An 18,817-nucleotide genomic window follows, 5' to 3' on the forward strand; every position below is an offset into this window, starting at 1 on the left:
CGGTATTTATATCCCACTCTTCAGCCCTGAAGGCTATCAGAGTGGCTTACAATTATTATTTTTAATTAGACAGTTCCCTGCCCTCAGGCTTACAATCTAAAATGACAGGACACAAAAGGAGAAGGGAATGGTGGTGGGGAAGGGGATCAGGTCCAGCAGTTGTTCTTTCTCCATATATAGGTAAAGAAATTATTGATCAGGTTATAAAATCATGCTCCTTACACTCACTGTTTAGCTAGAACCAATATCTAGATTAAATTAGCCAGGGCAACACAGATCTCTTGCAGAACACTGTAAGGTGAACTTGATATTCCCTGAAGGATTAGGAAAAGGTCATTTTTTTGTCAATATAGGCGGGTTACAAACGGCCCTCAAGGGGCCGTTTTCCCGCCGCCGCCATTCGCTGCGTAGGGAAGCCCCAGCTGCCAGACTGCGAGGCTTCCCCGCGCAGCAAAAAAGGAGCGGCGAAATGCCGCTCCTTTTTGGAATGCAGAAGTGGTGCCGCGAGGGGTGGAGTGTGTCCTCGCGACGTCACTTCCACCGTGACACGTCTGGACGCACAGCGTCCAATACGTCAACATGGCGGCGCCCATGTGGATGGGCACCGCAAAAAAGTACGCGCTCCGCGCGTACTGGGAGGAAGGGCTGTCAGGAAGGTAAGAACCTTCCTAACCCTAATACGGCCCTTCATAACCCTAGTACTCGCGGAGCGCGTACTTTATGGCGGTTTGTAACCCGCCATAGACAACTTATTTCCTGTAGAATTTCAAGAATCATATGCAGGTGAGGCATCATGAAATCTCAGTGAAAAGGGGGTAATATCTCAATTTTTGACTTGGAACAAAGCCTTCTCTGTTTCTAAAAGAGGTGGTACATTCAGGCTGGAGGAGGATTGCACTCTCCTGATTTCACTTATGGAAGCTAATTTTACTCAAGGGAGCACACCATTGACTTCTGGCCTAAGCCAACAACTTTAAAATGTCTGATTTTGAAAGGACTGATCTCTACACAAACATGTATAGAACTGCACTCTAAATAATTGTGAAGTGGGGAAAAACAGTAACACAGCAAAATAAAACAGTAGTGATTGTGTCATTAGTACTCCAGCCTACACAGGTGCACATTAATATTGTGTTGCTTCCCTTCAGAGGCCAAATTAACATTTAGGAAACAAGAGATTTTGAAGATATTTTATTGGCTGGAAATTGCATAAAATTGTTGCAGTTTGCTCTAGTAATAATGAGATTAAGAAAAATGTATTCGAGGGAGAACATATGCACTGGTTTCTTTACAGTTAAACTCGGAGAAAGGGACCAAATTAAATAAGCACAAATTGAGGTTGTTCAAAAGCTACTTGACTTCAGATTGGTTTCCACAAAGAGGCTGCTCTATCCTGCTCCAGTACATATTCAACAATTGCCGTCAAATTACAATAATTCTGTCAGTCTATCTTCCTTTGACAAGATAGGAAACGCTTTTTCTGTCATTCATTGCAACAGTCATAGATTTTGTTCTTTTTATTAATTGATTTGTATATTTGCTCAAGCTCTCAATAAGGACAAAATGATCCAAAAATATGTGACATCTATATGTCCATAATCATTCTTTTGTTGTAGTTGAAAAAGTGGTTTTAACTGTTGCTACTTAAAATGTTTTATCTTGTTCAAATTATTTGTTTTTAAACTAGAAATGTTCTAAATTATTTATGTTGTAAACCACCCTGGGATCATGTGATAAAAAGTGGGACAGAAGTGTTTAAATAAGTAAATACTCAATAATATTCATGGCACAAGAGAAAGCTGTTCTGTTCTGTTCTGTTCTGTGTATTGAGATTTAGAGATGAAGACACAAACCTGTGCTTTAATAACATTGGCTTCCCAAAATGCTTGATGCTTGTATGTATTAATGTGGGACATTTGATGTTTTTCCAGGCTGTTTGGAAGTGGTTTTAGTAAGAATGTGCCGTGCCTTCAATCCACTCAACAACACTGTTCTGTTTGAAGGAAAATATGGAGGAATGCAAATGTTCAAGGCTTTGGGTAGGCTGGTTTTTGTTGTTGTTTGCCCAGGCTATACTATTCTGGAGTAATTGAATAATTGAAGTAATTGAGAAAGAATGGTGCTTGCCCCTATATACTATGTTAAGAGTAGTGCCCTAGGTTTATTGGTTTGTGGGAGAAAGCTCCTCTAGGCACTAATTCTCTGTAGGACCTTTTAGACTGAAGATTTTTAAAATATACAATTAATCAGTGACTCAAGTGAAGGTGAGGTAGAAGGACAAGTCAGTGTTGCATGATTATTTGAATAATTATTTCTGTGTGGAGTCGAAGGCTTCCATGACCAGCAGCCATAGTTTTTTGTGGGTTTTTTGGACTATGTGGCCATGCTCTAGAAGAGTTTATTCCTGACGTTTTGCCAACATCTGTGGCTAGCATCTTCAGAGAATGCTGACATGGAAGAGAGTGGTGTGTGTGTGTACACATACATACACACACACACTGTGTGACCCTAGGTAGGGAGGAGTGATTTCCATATTAATCTGTGTATTGTTCTGTCATTGATGGCAAGGACTCAGGGTGGGAGGATGTGCAAAGAGGATTAGTGTCTGTTTAATTAGTGATCATTGTCTGCTGGGAAAACCCCTGACTCTGGGTGGTTTTCATTTGCATTTTGCTGGGTCTTGATTTTAGTGTTTTTCAGGACTGGTAATCAAACTTTGCTAACTTTAAGGGTTTCTTCTTTCCTGTTGAAGTTGTCTTGGTGATTGTGGATTTTAATGGCTTCTCTGTGCATTCTGACCTGTTAGTTGTTGGCATAGTACAGACTTTCAGTGTTTTTAAATAGCATTTTATGCCCAGGATGGTTTGTAACATGTTCTGCTACTGCTTATTTTTCTGGCTGCCCCAGTCTGCAGTGTCTCTCATGTTCCTTGATTCGTGTTTGGACACTGCGTTTGGTGATCCCTATGTAGACTTGTCCACAGCTGTATGGTATGCAGTAAACTCCTGCGGCTGTGAGAGGGTTTCTCCTGTCCTTCCCTGAGCGTTTGCTGGATTTTCTTGATTGGTTTGTAAACCATTTGGAGGTTGTGTTTCCTCACCAGTTTCCCTATTCTGTTTGTGACTCCTTTGATGTATGGTAAAAAATAGCTTCCTTTTGGGTGGTTGTTTGTCTTTACTCCTCTGGGTTTTTCTGGGTCTGGCAGTCCTTCTGATGTCTGAGCTGGAGTAACCATTAGCCTGCAGATCCCAGCCTAGGTGCTTCAATTCATCTTCCAGGAAGTGGGGTTCACTTCTTTTTTGTCATGGGTGATGGTTGCGGTTCTTGTGTAGGTATCTGTCCAGACATTCAACAACAGAACAATACACAAATTAACATGGAAATCACTCCTCACTATCTAGGGTCACACATTCTATGAAGATGCCAACCACAGATGGTGATAAAACGTCAGGAATAAACTCTTCAAGAACATGGCCACATAGCCTGAAAACCCCACAAAAAACCTACAATTATTTCTTTATTAAAAACACAGAGAAAAATAGGAGCAGAAACCAACAAAAGTAGTCTATATTCAATGCAAGCCATTTCTCAAAGTAAAAGAGTGGGGGAAATGGCATGGGTGCTAAAAACTCTACTCTTCTCCTAACTAGTCTAACTGCTTTATCACACTAGGGGGCAAATAAGATTTAAATGAGAGTTAAACTAGAGAAAACCAGGAAATGTCATGTGATAAACATCAGGCAATTCCTGGTTTTCTCTAGTTTAACTCTCATTCTAATCCTGTTTACTCCCTAGTATGATAAAGCATGGTGTAGCTGAGCTTAATTGACTAAAGAGTAAAACGCACACATGGTTTTTCTCACTCTCTGTTGTGAAGAGGAGACTGAATGGTGGGAGATCAGAGCACCAGAAGCAAGTCCTCAGAAAGACAGACTCTCTGTCTCTATATTTAACGTGGACTGTCACCTAAAAGTGAAAGGAACACATCTGGGTGAGGCAAAATATGACTTCAGTGATTACTATGGAGGGTTTAAAAAACCAAAAACATGTGCTTGAAAAGGGCAAAGGTAAACATGCCCTCTGGGCACTGATAATAAGCCTTAGATGATCCAGGCAGTACAGAACAATGGGATGCATACACAAGACAAAACCAGTTAAGTATAGGGGTTAGCCCTTTTTCAAATTGAGATGGGTTGCTCAACATCTCTGGAATGTACACAGTACCTCACAATGTGGGGTGTACCAGCCTGAGCCAGTTTTGCAGGGTTTCCATTCAGTGGAGGTAAACAAGGCAGTTAAGCCCTGATTGCTCTCATTAAGTATGCAATTTCCTAGTCAGCAGGAGTGGAATTGGAGTGAAATCCTAATTTTCACTTTTGAAATGAAGCTTATCTGGACAGGGTCATTTATCCAAACCTGTGGCTATTGATCATTTCAGATGCTTTTGCCAAAGCCAGACATACCAGGGAACGCCATTTGCAGGTCGTGTTGAGGCACAGAGAGACAAGGGTTATTTTTCTTCACTGGTAGAGACTTCTCCTTCCCAGAAACCTGTGCAGTTCCCTGGGCTCTGGGGAAAGGCAGCAAAACCTGCCAATCAAGGTCTTTCTACTGGTTTTAAAGCACCTGGATATCACATGGCAAGGCTCAATGAAAGTGTGTTTGTAAATTTCAGCTCAGCTTTTATCTTGAGACTGATCATTCAATATGCAGTAATTCAAAACAGATTACAGACTGCTACTATTATAACATTTCCTGTAAGTGCCAATAGTAGCATGTATGTATGGATATTGCATAGAATCTTTTCCTCCCCCCCCCCCCCCAATTTCATATGTGGATGACTGCCAGGAGGATTCTAGATAAGGTAGTGCTCACATGGTGTCAATCAGAGCCTGGAAAAGTTACAATTTTGAGATAAGAAGCAACTTTTGGAAGGTAATAAGATTTCATTTTGATTTCATTCTCTCTTCTGTCTGCAGGTTCAGATGATCTGGTGAACGAAGCATTTGACTTTGCAAAGAATTTATGTTCCTTGCAGCTAACTGAGGAAGAAATTGCCTTGTTTTCTTCTGCTGTTCTGATATCACCAGGTAGTTATCTCCAACTAATTTTCATTATCTCTTCAAATTGCATACAAACTCTGCCTTTTTCCATCTTTTTTTTTCCAGTCTGCCTATGTACATCAAATAAGTGAAGTTTGAATTAATGTAGTTTGCCTTGTGTTCCACTTCTGATTACGTAAGAAGGGAAGTCCAGGTGGGTGTTTTTTTTTTCCACAAACACACACACTTTCACTTGTATTTCAAATGTCATTTTCTTTCCATTGTAGTCTATGACACTTCCATTTACTTGTGTCACCCAACTGGAAGAAAATTTTCTGTCTTTATGATTCCTAAATTCCTGTCTACACTTGCTAAGGGAAATACCTTTTCCTCCAGTAAACCAATCTATGTTTTTTGGTGATTTAAGGAGTCCAATCTTTGTTTTCCCTTATCTTTTTGGCAGCTGGGGAAAGTGGGTAGAAATACATAATCAAATGTAGCATAACCAATATACAAGAAACCACAGATACCCAACACACACACAAAAATATTAATGCAGTTCCTATGTCCAGACTATCTGGACAGATAGTCAGATATTCTGGATGGCTTTGGTCCAGGCTATCTGAAGGACCATGTATCCCTGTACAAGCCCGCCCAAACACTAAGATCAGCAGGAGAGGGCTTTCTTTCAATCCTACCACCTTCGCAGGTGCAGTTAGTAAGGACTTGAGAGAGGACTTTCTCCATGGTTGCTCCCAGACTGTGGAATTAGCTTCCACAGGAAGTTAGGTCGGCCCCCTCCCTGCACTCTTTTTAATGGCAATAGAAGACATTTTTATTTAGGCAGGTATTTGGTGGGTGAATTTTACTTGTGTAATGTGATGTGCTGTTTTAATGGTTTTTAATTGGTTTCAACTATGCTGTTTTTATTTTGTTTTATGGTTGCTAATAATTAATTATCTTTTAATTTTTGTAATCAGTGTTTTAGTTCTGTCTTTTTAGATTACTATAACCTGCCTTGAATTCTATTGTGGGAGAAAGGTGGGATATAAATCCTTGAAATAAATGAAATAAATATGTGTATGTGCCTTCAAGTTGCCTGTAGACTTATGGTGACTAAGCCAGCATAGTGCCTTGCACTATGTTTATTACAGTTTAATACAGGCACCCAGAGCACCTGGCTTTGAAAGGCAGAATGGCCAAATATGCCACAAACAGTAGAGAAAAAGAAAGAATGTATGTTACATGTGCAACTGCCCGCATGTATGTGACTTGGAGGAAAAGTGAATGCAGAAATGTATGCATACATTTCATAATGTATATATTTATGGTTAGGCAGTGGTTTGAACATTGAACTACTACAATGGATGTCAGGATGTTCTTGACCATAAAACCCACTGGGTGACCTTGGGCATGTCACATGCTCTCAGCTTCAGGGGAAGGCAATGGCAAATCTCCTCTGAACAAATCTTGCCAAGAACCCCCATGGTAGTTTCCCCTTAGGATCGCCACAACTTGAAGGCTAACAACAACAACAACAACAACAATAAAACAGGTATACCTTCTGCCCACCCCTGGAGTATAGTGTATGGTCATATATCCATATAAAATTGTTCAATATTATTTATCATTACACTTTCATGTAATGCTTTATTTAGTCAATATTCTAATATGTTGTAGAATCAACGTTTTCTCCCATCGAAACAGTCATGTGTAACTTCATTAAGCATTGTTTTACAGGTACTCCTCAGCACTGCAGTAAAAAGAAAGAATTTAAATAGTAGGAACAGAGCCAAATTTATATGGCTGCTTCCTACCTTTCCTTTTACTCACTGCTACTTCTGTGAGCCAGTTCTGCAAATGTTCCAAGTTATAAAATAATCAGAGTAAAGGGAGAATATGTGCTGTTCCTATTGTAGCAGCGAGAAAGCACTGGTTCTTAGTTAGTGAAAGGACGGCTGCATCTGCATATTTGTCTAGCAGCAGCTTAGGTTGGCCACAAAAGAGCTGTCTTGGAGAAGACAACCCTACACAAAAGGATTTGGGAAACAGGCAACCAAACAGGGCTGCCAATTGTGAAAAGATTCAGCAATCACCATCAGAACAGTGTGGCCAAATGGCATATCAGTTGAAGACACATTTACTGGAAGCAATTCTCTTTCTTTTCAATTGAGCATCCTTTAAAATCAAGTGCTTAGATTCACAGATTAATTCCTCAGTCCTAGACTTAACACAGTTGCCCACTGGATCAGGTGGGAAAATGCCAGAGCTTATGTTTTCCCAAGAACCTGCATGGTGCAGCTGTAGTGCATTAGCAGCCTGCTCTTATTAGGAAGCCTGTATGGCAAGGACAGAGATTGCATGGCTGCCAACAGATAAAGGGAAACCTAAGATCAAACCAAATTATTAGCTGTTTGGCATTTGAATTAAAAGACTATTCTTCCTCCAGATAGTGACTCTATAATAGTATTGGTATTAAATAATAATGTTTATTAATTTTCCTTTCACTTTTATCACTTTTAACTGGATTTAGTTTATGTCTTTATTTTATTAATTTTGTGTTACTTTATTGTTTTGCCAGATCGAGCTTGGCTGTTAGAACCAAGGAAGGTCCAGAAACTTCAGGAAAAGATTTATTTTGCACTTCAACATGTGATCCACAAGAATCATCTCGATGATGAGACTATGGCAAAGGTAGATCTTCAGTGAAAAACGATATGCGCATCTACGTAGACAGCCCAATATGTCCAAGTGTGTAATTGATTACAATTTGATTAGTATATATTTTTTCTGATTGGCTGCTTGTGAATCCAGTATTCTTTTTGGTAAAGATGTAGCTAAAGTGAGCTACAGAGCACTTTATTACCTTTTGTCCCTGCTCCTTAAGGTCAGTGGCATCACTAGGAAGATGTGGGGGGGGGGGGCTTGTGGAATGTACCAGGTGATAACCTGAGAAGGGTGACACCACTGCTCCTCTAACATCTGCCATTATTATTATTATTATTATTATTATTATTATTTGTATTCCACTTTTTCACAAAGGAATCAAAGCTGATTCCAACAGTATAAATAAAACATCAAACAATTAAAAATTACAATTTAAAAACCCCAAAGCTCAACCCTCCCCCCCCTGTTTTGCAGAAACAGACTGTGGCATTTGCCTGTGTTTCTTTAAAATGCTGAAGAGATTATGTGAGTGGCATGAAATTTAGTGGGAAGAGAAAGGAGAGGCTCCAGTTTTTAATTTTATATTATTAAATGCTTTTTAAAAATATTTTTTTAAAAAATAAAAATATATATATTTAAAAACATCACATTTTACCAAATTTTCACACATGAAACTCTAGAGATTATCATACGGGGGATGAAACGTTCTTATCTCATCCTTTTCCCATTCTTATAGCGTGATTGTAAGAAGATTTTAATATGGCATCACATTTCCTGTCCAGAAAGTGTAATGGTGACCACGATCACACAAAGGGCTTTCAAACGATGTCATGCAGATCCCGTCATTGAAGCATTATTCCCCGACATTTTGCATTAATGGGAGTTCATGTTAATGCAATGCCACTTCAATGATGGGACACCAGCACTGTGATCTGAAAGCTTTTTGTGGGATCACAGTCAAAGACGGGAAAAGGACGGAGGAGTGATCCCATCCTTATTTCATCTGTGTGTTAATCTACACTGCAGACTGGGTCAGCCAGAAAAATCAGCAGTAGTAGAACATGCCACAAACCATCCTGGGCATAAAATACTGTTTGAAAACACTGAAGTTTTGGACCATGCCAACCACTACCATGTCAGGATGCACAGGGAAGCCATTGAAATCCACAAACACCTGGACAATTTCAACCGGAAAGAAGAAACCCTTAAAGAGAACAAATTTGGCTACCACTCCTGAGAAATAGCAAAATAAGGACTCAGCAAATGCAAATGGGAAACCACTCAGAGTAAGGGGCTTTCCCAGCAGATAATGATCACCAATTAGCAGACATTAATCCTCGTTTGCATTAGCCTCCCAGGCTGAGGCCAGCCATCAACACAGAACAATACACATGCAAATCACTCCTGCATTCCCAGGCTCACACAGTATATATACACCCAATTTTTCCAGGCAAAGCATTCTCTGAAGATGCCAGCCACAGATGCTGGTGAAACATCAGAAAGAAACTCTGCTAGAACATGGCCACATAGCCCGAAAAACCCACAAAAAACTGTGGGTGGAAAGTTACTATCAGTTGTGTTCCTGGCTGGCAGCAGCCATCTGAAGGCTCCAACATCGGGCTTTACCTCAATGGTCCCACCATCAGGCACTAGTCAGTTATGGTAGCCTATCCCAGAATCTACCTTCACCTCCCCACAAATTAGGATGGTTACACCTTAATCCACCCACCCCATAAAAACCAGACACAAATAGAAACTAAAATGTAGAATGAAAACCAGATGCAGTAAAACTTTAATTATTTAAAAAAAAAGACTATTTTGTCTTAAGGGTAAATAATAGCCAGAGAGGGGACCAGTTGGATCTCTACAAGGCAATAATTTCACAGCTGCAGCAGCACTGCTGAAAAAGTCTGTATCAAGTGAGGCATGTACAGACCGGCGAAAAGCACCAGCCTGTGGGTTGAGTCATGGTGTAGCATCCGCATGCTCGACACCATGACCCTGTCAGGGATGATGGGAGTTGTAGCTCTTCACCTCTGGCTTGAACTCACCACCTGGTTGTGCACCGCGCTGACCAGTTTTGACCAGTGGTTATAGCTTAGCAGAGTTACAGAGAATAGGCTGAAGACCCTGACAAACTCTCCAAGCCTTCTCACTCTTGCGTCCACAGAAGTCTTCACCCTTCTTCAGGATCCAGCTGGTTCTTGTAGCTTCACCCAAGACACCAGACAACTCAGTAGTCTTAAATAAAAGATCTACTTTATTCTACTATATACAGCTCCAAAACTATCCAACACAACAATACTCTACTCCTCACTACCCACTCTACAACCCACAAAATCCATTGGGATGCATAGTCATTATTATAGTCAATGCATGGTACCACCCACTGTGGTCTGTTTCCACCCAGTAGGCGTGTACATCATTCTCATTGGTTCTCTTGGTTCATCCTACAATTAATGATTTCATCATCTCAGCCTTGACCACTTAACAATTGTCAGGTGTGTCCAATTATCCACTTTACATTTCTTGTCCTTGGCAGTTAGGACTTGTTAATTGTATTACCATTTACACCTGTGTGGTTCTCAATTGGCTTCTGCTGAGTCATCCTGACTCTCACATACATGTTTTATTTCAGTTACTGTATATCCCATGTTGCTTTTTCCTTAACAGACCCTGCCCCCATGGCATCATTTTGGCGCATGCTCATTTACACGGTGCGTGCCATGATGACACCATTGTGGCGCAGCACCCAAACGGCACAGTGCAGAAGGGGCATCATTATGGTGCATCGCCATGCCTATGACGCCTCTTCCAGGGAGCTAAAAGGAAGCCCCTTTTCACAACTTCTTTTTGGTCCCTGCGGAGGCCACAGCGTGCAATTGCCGCGGCCCCACTCTGGGATGAAAAGGGGCAGCTGCATGCCACCCATCTGTATAGCCCCAAACTCACTCCTATAGTGGTATGAGCTGAGGACACAAAAAGTAAGGGCTCCACAGCTGTTCAGAACTGTGTGGGAGAGATTATTTTTAAAGTAAATGGCCAATACCAGCTCTACCAGTAAAAGAGTATTTAGACTCTTCCTGTCCCCCTTCCCATTCAAGATCCCAATCCAAACCAGTCTCTCTCCCTTCTGCAAAGCTGCTTTTAGAGCAAGACAATTACTTTGAGTGACCTAATTAATTAGATAATAAAAATGTCATGACACTTTTTCCTTGGAATAATATTTCTTTCCTTTTTACTCCTTTGTCTGTCTGTCTTGCAGTTAGTAGCCAAGATTCCAACTATCACTGCACTTTGCAACCTGCATGGAGAAAAACTGCAGGTATTTAAACAATCTCATCCTGACATAGTGAACACACTGTTTCCTCCATTATACAAGGAACTGTTCAATCCAGACTCTACCACTGGCTGCAAGTGAAAGGAAAGATAGAATATGTCACATAGTCCTGGAATGCATCACTGTTAAGACAAAAGAATTGTTTTCATGAAGACTTTCTTTTTTTTAAAAATGTCACTACTGCAACACTAGGAATGTCCTGCACTTAATAGAATTATTTTTCACCGCTACAGTTTGAAGAATGTAAATATGCACCTCTGAGTGGGGCCTGTTTTCATTTCTCTTCTTTTTGTTATTTTGTTTTCTTTTTTAATTTTTAACTTACCAGGAAAAAAAGTTGCAAAATATAGAACACTGGGTGTTACCTTTATTTTTGATTTTATTTTATTGGGGATATGTTTGGGAGACAACTGTTTATAGACATTTATTGTAGATATAAATGAAAACAGAGGGGTAATTTGCAGTATTACTCTTGCTGTTCAAATATAATTTAAGAAAATTCCACTAAACTAGGCTTAACTATTTCTATGTTTTTAGCTAGTTAAATGCATGTGGCAATTTGTAGCTGTCTTGGAAATAGGTGTGCGTGTATGTAATATGTATATGGGCATGAGCCTTTCCTGTGCGGATGCAGCATCAGTACAAAGATGGTTCCCAGGAGAGGGAGGATAAAGTTCCCTGGTCCTCCTCTACCCTCTGAGGATGTATACAACCATTTCCATGTAGCATTCCAGATAGTACAGGTAAATGGGGTAGACTGTGTTTACCTCCCAGATGCTTATCTAGCCTTCCTTTTCCACCTGAACTGTGGGGGCTTCTCATTTCCTTTAACTGTCTGTTACGCCATGTGTGAGCTGAAGGGAGAAGCCAATAGGACTCTGTTAAGTCCTACAGGGATCCTTGGATACACAGGCAAGGGTCATGTCTTGTGTACATATAGAAAGTATATATCAGGGATGGGCAACGTTGGTGTTCTCAGGGGCTACCTCTTCCTTCAGACAGTGGTCAAGTGTCAGAAGAGTATATTGCTGCACAGCTCAGATGGTTCTAACACAGTCTTTTGGTTGTGGCATGTGTATTTTCTACATTATGTAGAAAATACACATGCACAACCCTTTTTGAAAACAAATGTTATTTCCTCTAAGTAGAATTACAAGGTTTTAATGACATCCTGATTCAAATCTTATAACACTGGGTCCAGGATGAGTTGCCTTATGAGTTACTGGTTAGCCTTCCCTGCTGTATACTACTGTATAGTACACATATATATGGAATACGCACACACTTGTTGTAGCTTTTTTTTAAAAGCCTATTTTCTAAGGATGCTGTCTTGCATTTTATAACTCTCCATATAATGTATTGGTTTTATGTTGAGCAATTAGGCTTTTGCTCTGCCATCCATCCATATATAATGACAAGATGGTACCTTTTCTGATCAGTTTGTATATAATATGTATGCAGTACGCGGTCACCGAATGAAAAGTCAGGTTAGTATTATTGGTGCCAAAGCCTTGTCTGGATAATTCAAATGGACAGAGAGAAAGTTAATGGGAGATTTTTTTTCCTCAGTGATAGTGATAAAGCATATATTAAACATATTATTATAGGACAAAATGCCAATAGAGTATTTAAACTAAAGAGAGTAAAATTTATACTGTCCCAAACAGTACATTTGTTTTGTGAATCAAAAAGAGAGTTTATTTTATTATCTTCCCTAAACAAAAAAAAAGTTGCTCTGTATTCTCCAGGGGATAATGAAGCAGGCCCATAGATAAATGTAAAGATTACACAAAAAACCAACCAGTCATCAGCAAAGACATTATTGTAAGCTGTGAGGTGAGAGAGGAGGCTTTCCATATGTACATCCATCGTCTTATACAACTTTAATATTCCAGTGTCTGGAAAAAGAGCTGTTTTCACTGGTTTACTTCCTATCCAGGGATCAGATTGCGCAGTTGTTACCTTAACAAAACTGGTTTGGCATATTAATTTGTCAGTAATAGTAGTGATATACATAGAACAGGTCCTCAAAAAAATATTGTATTATAGAATATTTTCTCTACTAGGTCCTACAAGGCTTCTTATGCATCCTATTCCACACACACACACACACACTAACATCCACAGTTGCACAGGTGGAAAGAATTCTGAGAACAGAAGCAAGAGGCTTCCTCAAAGTCTAAAATGGTTCCAATGCTTCTTACTGGTGTTTCCTCAACATGGTGTTTTAGAGTAAATGCTTTGGGAATGGGCAGTTGTTCACCAAGGATGGTTATAAAAGAGCCCTTGGAGAACAATGAATCCAGTTATAGCTCACCCATTCTACCAAATTTTGCCCTGCCCAACCCACCATGGCTTGTAAAGGAGAAAAAGAAATTTGCCATGTTGGCAGGATAATTTGAAAGCTGTAGCTCCCCTAAGTAACTTTTCCAGGCTCTACACCTTCCACACCTGGAAGACTTTAGTAGACAGTCTGAGAACAATAAGATCTAGCCTACTGGCTCACCCACTCTCCCTTTCTACCTGTCATTGAATCTGTACAATATCACACTATTCTTTGGTGCTTGATGCCAAACTTTCTTATCGATTGCAAAAGTCAAAGCTGTTTAAAAGAAAAAAAGCTTATAATATATGTTTCTTATAGTTCTGTTTTGATTCTTTGCATTTTGGGATTTAATTCTAAAAATACAGAACTCAGATCCCATACAAATATGTTCTCAATTATTCCTAACTGCTCATTTAGCAAAACAGGAGGGAATTACCTGAAAATATACTTCCTTCTCTGGAAAGATTAAATAATCTAATCCACTGTGCTGTTGAAAGTGCTACCTAGCCTCTTCAGCACAGAATTAAATCTGACATTGCATGAACAGCTTCTGGCTTACACAGTGGGATTTTCCTCTCCTTTTCACTCCAGTGTGCTGCACACACATCTGACTGAACCAGGCACCAGAAGGCTCCTCTGGAACCAATTTTGAAAGTGCATAGAGGGTTACAGCAGAGGTGTGTGATTGCTCCCTTCTTCTTTTCTTGCGTCTGACGGATGCACCTCCTCTGGAGTGGTTATTTGGAAACCGCTGATATGTTTGAAACATATTTCTTTAGTTATAAATCAAAACACTGATGAGTAGAATAGATATGAAGCTGACTTGCATTGGCACACATGGAAATCTTACATTTCATTTCTACTTAACAGTCTTAATAGCTACAGTTCAAAAGTATATTTTTCAAAATGCAAGTCAGTGACACCATGTTTGATTATATTTATTGCACTGCATATCAGCACCAAAGGGCACTTCCAACCAGGGTTAGGGAAGTTTACCTATTTGGAACAACTCCCAGAATGCCCCAGCCAGCATGAACACTTTCAAAGTTCTTCCTTCATCTTTTTGGCTTCAGTATAGGATTGCTACTTGTTTGTTGCCATTGTTTTTCCCTTACAGAGCTCCTGTGCCTTTTGGAGCGGATAGGCAGGTAGGAGTTACACACTGCACAGGTGTCTCAGTGACTAACAAAGGCTTGTTTTACAAAATGAGCATGTGAGCAGAAAAACATCCATTTAATAGTCTTGGGCTGCCCGCTCTGCCTTCTTCTTTTTTTTTAATTATTCTGCTATTTCCTATTCAAATAACAGGACAGAGAGACAACAGAAGCTGCCCTGGTAAATGATATCCCTTCTTCCTTTACTTGATTTGTTTCTCTTCCTCTGGAACTAACACAACAATAACACTTTATATCGTTTTCTGATAATGTAAGAGCACTGAGTCACTTTATTCTCAGTGTCTGAGCAGACTGATGTAGACTGCTTGTTACACTTCTACAGGGACTTAATTTTGTCTAAATGTCACTCCTGCTGGCTCTCTGTATAAAGAATTAATTCCAAGAGTCATATTTCCTTCTAATGGAAAGATTACTTTACTGATTGCTAGGAAAATAGGGTAATAGAAGACACTCAATTAAACCAAGCTGTTTCCAAATGCAATATATATTTGATGATTGTGTTAGGGACCATGCAGGATTTGAGTCTGGGAGGTCTTACACTCTTTCAACTCTCATCTAAAATATTCTTCTTGATTTCCTTCTTTTTATTCTATTGGGTTTTACAGTCTGGGAAGGTTATGTAGCTTCCATGTAGAAAGATTTGGGTGAAATCAGTTTTTCTCCTAGGGCTACAGTTAAACAACTACAGTACATTATGAGCTGAACTCATTTTAAATCCACTTTATTCACACTCTTAGCATGATATAAATTAAGGAAGACTAAGGAATTCTAACACCTAACACCAGCAAAACTGGACAATCACAAAAATCTATTCTCCAGATAAGGTTAGGTTACCAAGCCAGTAATTTCTTATGGGAAATTAAATGTGGAGACATCATTCCTTTGCACAGTGAGAAGTGTTCATTACACTGAATTTTCTTTTTTTAAGCACCCCACCCAGCCAAGAGCATTCACCTTGGAGTAAATTTACAGTTTTGGAGAGTGTAGTCTCCAAAACAGTAATATGGGGATGGGGAATACCTAGAGAGGTAAAACTTTGATACCTGAGGCAAACAGCTCAGTTTTCTTTGACACTAGAAAGGGTATGTGTTTATGTGTGTTTGTGTGTGTGTAACATGATTCAGCCATTCTGCCTCCTCTCTATAAATGGATCAGTGTCTCTGATACGCTGTGAGAACTGTATGTCATACACTAGCACCATCTTACTCTTTCCTTTTAAATCTTCACACTTTGTAAATGACAATCACTGCTTGATGCAGCTGTTGCACTGTATGCCACTCAGGGATATATTACCTTAATAAAAATAATAAGATATATAAATATGACAGTAATAATAAGGAAACAATAATTAGAAATGTGTTGAAAGGCACAGATTTAGATGCCAAAATGTGGAAGACCCAGACAAGGCTTTCAAGCCAGCTTTTAGAAATGACATGGTTAGAAACTGAATTCACTGTTACTGTTTCCTCTACAATGTGCGCCACTGATTTTACACTTTGATTGTGAGCACAAAATCCATATTGTGACCATTTATCCTTCAGGGGAAAAATTGTGGACAAAAAATTAATTTCAAGTTATTGGCAAAATTAACATTTGGTTTAAAAGATATTTTCTAGGATCAAAGTAAGTGGATTAATTGCACTGCAGCTGCAAACATGCTTCCCTGACTATTAAAACTCTGGAAGTCAATGCCACTTGAGACTTAAGATAGGTAAGTGTGTAAGAATCAAGATTTTGGACATGGAAAATAGTGGTATAGTAGTAGCAATGGCCACAACGTTGTTGATTTACCACATGGAGAAATATATGGGACAGAAAAAGAAAAGGAGAACAAGCATCATTCTCATTTTCAAAGTGCCTTCCAACTGGCTTCTATATACTGGCAAACCAATGTTTTTCATAGAGTACCCAGTCATAACAGCTTAAAAGGCACTACACATAGTCATTTTTGCTACCAGATATTCTCCACAACATGCATGCAATCATACAAACAAAGTTCTGGATGAAATAGAAGATCTTTTGAGTCATTCTGTGTACTTCTTCAAAGTGTGTAAACTGCTGTGAAGGAAACCCCAATATTCCCTTTTCTTGCAATATGCTGTGATGAACAATCTTAAAGTCAGGCTCTATTCAAACTCGAAAGAAAGTCCCCTCTATTAAAAAAAAAAAGACAAAAAAACCGCAAAATAGCCAGAAATTCACTTTTCTGATTATTAATATTAAAGATAATGAAAAATATTTATTGGCTTACTGATATTCCAGGGATGCATCCCAGTCAGTAGTAATCCATACAATTCATCCCTGGCATCTTTTCTCAAAAATGGATCTGATATCTGGAGATACTGTATTGGAGGGGAAAGTCTGCACAAGACACTGGAGTTTGCTTTGCATTAGAGTCCAACATTCTTTTCATACAGTGGCCAATCAATTGTCCACAGGAAGGCCACCACTAAAATCAACGCAACGATACCTCTGCTTTTGATACCAGAGGTGACATATCAACATTAGGAGGAACGTCCTGATAGTGAGAGCTGTTTGACAGTGGAACACAATCCCTCGGAACATGGTGGAGTCTCCTTCCTTGGAGGTCTTTAAACAGAAGCTGGATGGTCATTTGTCAGGGGTCCTTTGAGTTCCTGCATGGCAGGGGTTGAACTGGATGGCCCTTGTGGTCTCTTTCAACTCTATGATTTTATATAACTAACCTGACAAGTAAGGCTACTGATGAACCCATCCTCCATTTCATCCACTCATTTCCCCTTACTACAACCAAGGTAGCCTCAACCTACAGTTATTAGTAAATTTGTTCACTTAAATTACTATTAGCCTGTGTCAACCTCTAGATACAATGTCAGAAAGGAAAAGCGTGAATGTTCTCTTTAATGGTGATTTGTCATCATAGGTTCAAAATGCACTGCATAAATAATCCAGTTTGAGACTGCTTTAACTGCCCTGGCTCAATGCTAGGGAATTCTGGGAACTGTAGTTTTGTGAGACATTTAGCCTTCTCTGTCAGAGAGCTCTGGTGCCACAATAAACTACAATTCCTAGTATTCCCTAGCACTGAGCCAAGGCAGTTAAAGTGGTCTCAAACTGGATGTTTTCTGCAGTTTATTTTGGACCATCGTCATTCACCCACAAATCTCAAAAGATGAGTTATGATAAATATTGTTTAGAAGAAAAGGAAAGGTTGGTAGGTTTCAAGGTAGCATCAAGCCTCATCAAGCTGAGCAGAATATGAAAACAACTACATAGTTTCACAAGCTGCATAAAAATTTGTAAATCTGACCATACTCCTTATTTTTAGAGTTTACCTATTTTTCATTGCAGAAAATCAGTCTTTAACAAACAGAAGCCACTCTCTTGCAGAATAAAACTCTAGCTTGGCTCCTTTCCCAGAATTTAAATTTGAAGTATAAGGGGAAAAGACCATTAGTTCTTTTTCCTGCCAATCTAGACTTGAGTTATTCAGTTCTACTCAGAGATAAGCAATGCAGAGATCATTCCTTCTTCTGAGCTATGTAAGTGACTTCTTCCATAGAGCAGTAGCCCAGGTCTAGCTTTAGCAATTACATAATTCCACAGGAGTAGAAGAGCATTCTAGTACTAGAGTCAAGTGTTTTCTAAATCTTACTGATCTCAGTGAGTGAGTTAAGTGCCATGTTAAATAACTCCCATTGCAAGAAGAGGACTTGTAAAGTTCTGAACTTTGTCTGGATCACTTGCATTTGGGAGAAGCAGGATAAGTGCAATGAAAAGCCTGTTTGTTCTTTTCATGCTTTGTAATCTTCATGCAATCTTAAAGATGCTCAAGCACTAAGGAGTGTTTAAAACTGCAGTATTTATCACATATGCTTCTCCCAGTCTCAATTTCATTGATACATTTGCTGAAATGACCGTAAAAGTCTCAGTATGTTTTTGATTTTCAATCTAAACAATGCCTTTGTTACACAAACATAGGAATTTTATAGAAGATCCCCATTACATTGTCTTCATTTTGTAATCCTTATATGTTTTCCCACTTCTTTATCTGTCTTTATCTGCCATAAAAAGTCCATTTAGGCAACAGGGGCAAAGTAGCTTCAGAACAGCCTTGACTGGTATTAGAAGCCACTATTGGTGCAAGCTGTATCTTGCCTAAGGCAGGAGGATACACACCAACATACCCCATAACTGATGCACTGCCACTTTATGAATGTCCTGCCTCCCCTTCTTTCCCTAAGGGTGTGCCCTGGGACTTTTTATCTACTCTTCTGCTGCAGCCTTT

General features: G+C 39.4%; 1 protein-coding gene across 2 annotated transcripts in view; it reads left to right on the forward strand.

The window, feature by feature from the left end:
* RORB (RAR related orphan receptor B) overlaps nucleotides 1-17,535 on the forward strand; it is a 194,834-nt gene extending 177,299 nt beyond the window's left edge. Inside the window, exons 7-10 of one of the 2 annotated variants that reach the window (XM_042453994.1) lie at nucleotides 1,932-2,039; nucleotides 4,980-5,090; nucleotides 7,624-7,736; nucleotides 10,975-17,535. In XM_042453994.1, coding sequence (XP_042309928.1) covers nucleotides 1,932-2,039; nucleotides 4,980-5,090; nucleotides 7,624-7,736; nucleotides 10,975-11,130 — 488 coding nt within the window. In that variant the 3' untranslated portion in view covers nucleotides 11,131-17,535. The remainder of the gene's footprint in view (nucleotides 1-1,931; nucleotides 2,040-4,979; nucleotides 5,091-7,623; nucleotides 7,737-10,974) is intronic. The other variant, XM_042453995.1, reaches the window with a different exon arrangement.
* The last annotated feature ends 1,282 nt before the right edge of the window (nucleotides 17,536-18,817 follow it).

The sequence above is a fragment of the Sceloporus undulatus genome, chromosome 2 (assembly GCF_019175285.1).
Source record: "Sceloporus undulatus isolate JIND9_A2432 ecotype Alabama chromosome 2, SceUnd_v1.1, whole genome shotgun sequence".
Lineage (NCBI taxonomy): Eukaryota > Metazoa > Chordata > Lepidosauria > Squamata > Phrynosomatidae > Sceloporus > Sceloporus undulatus.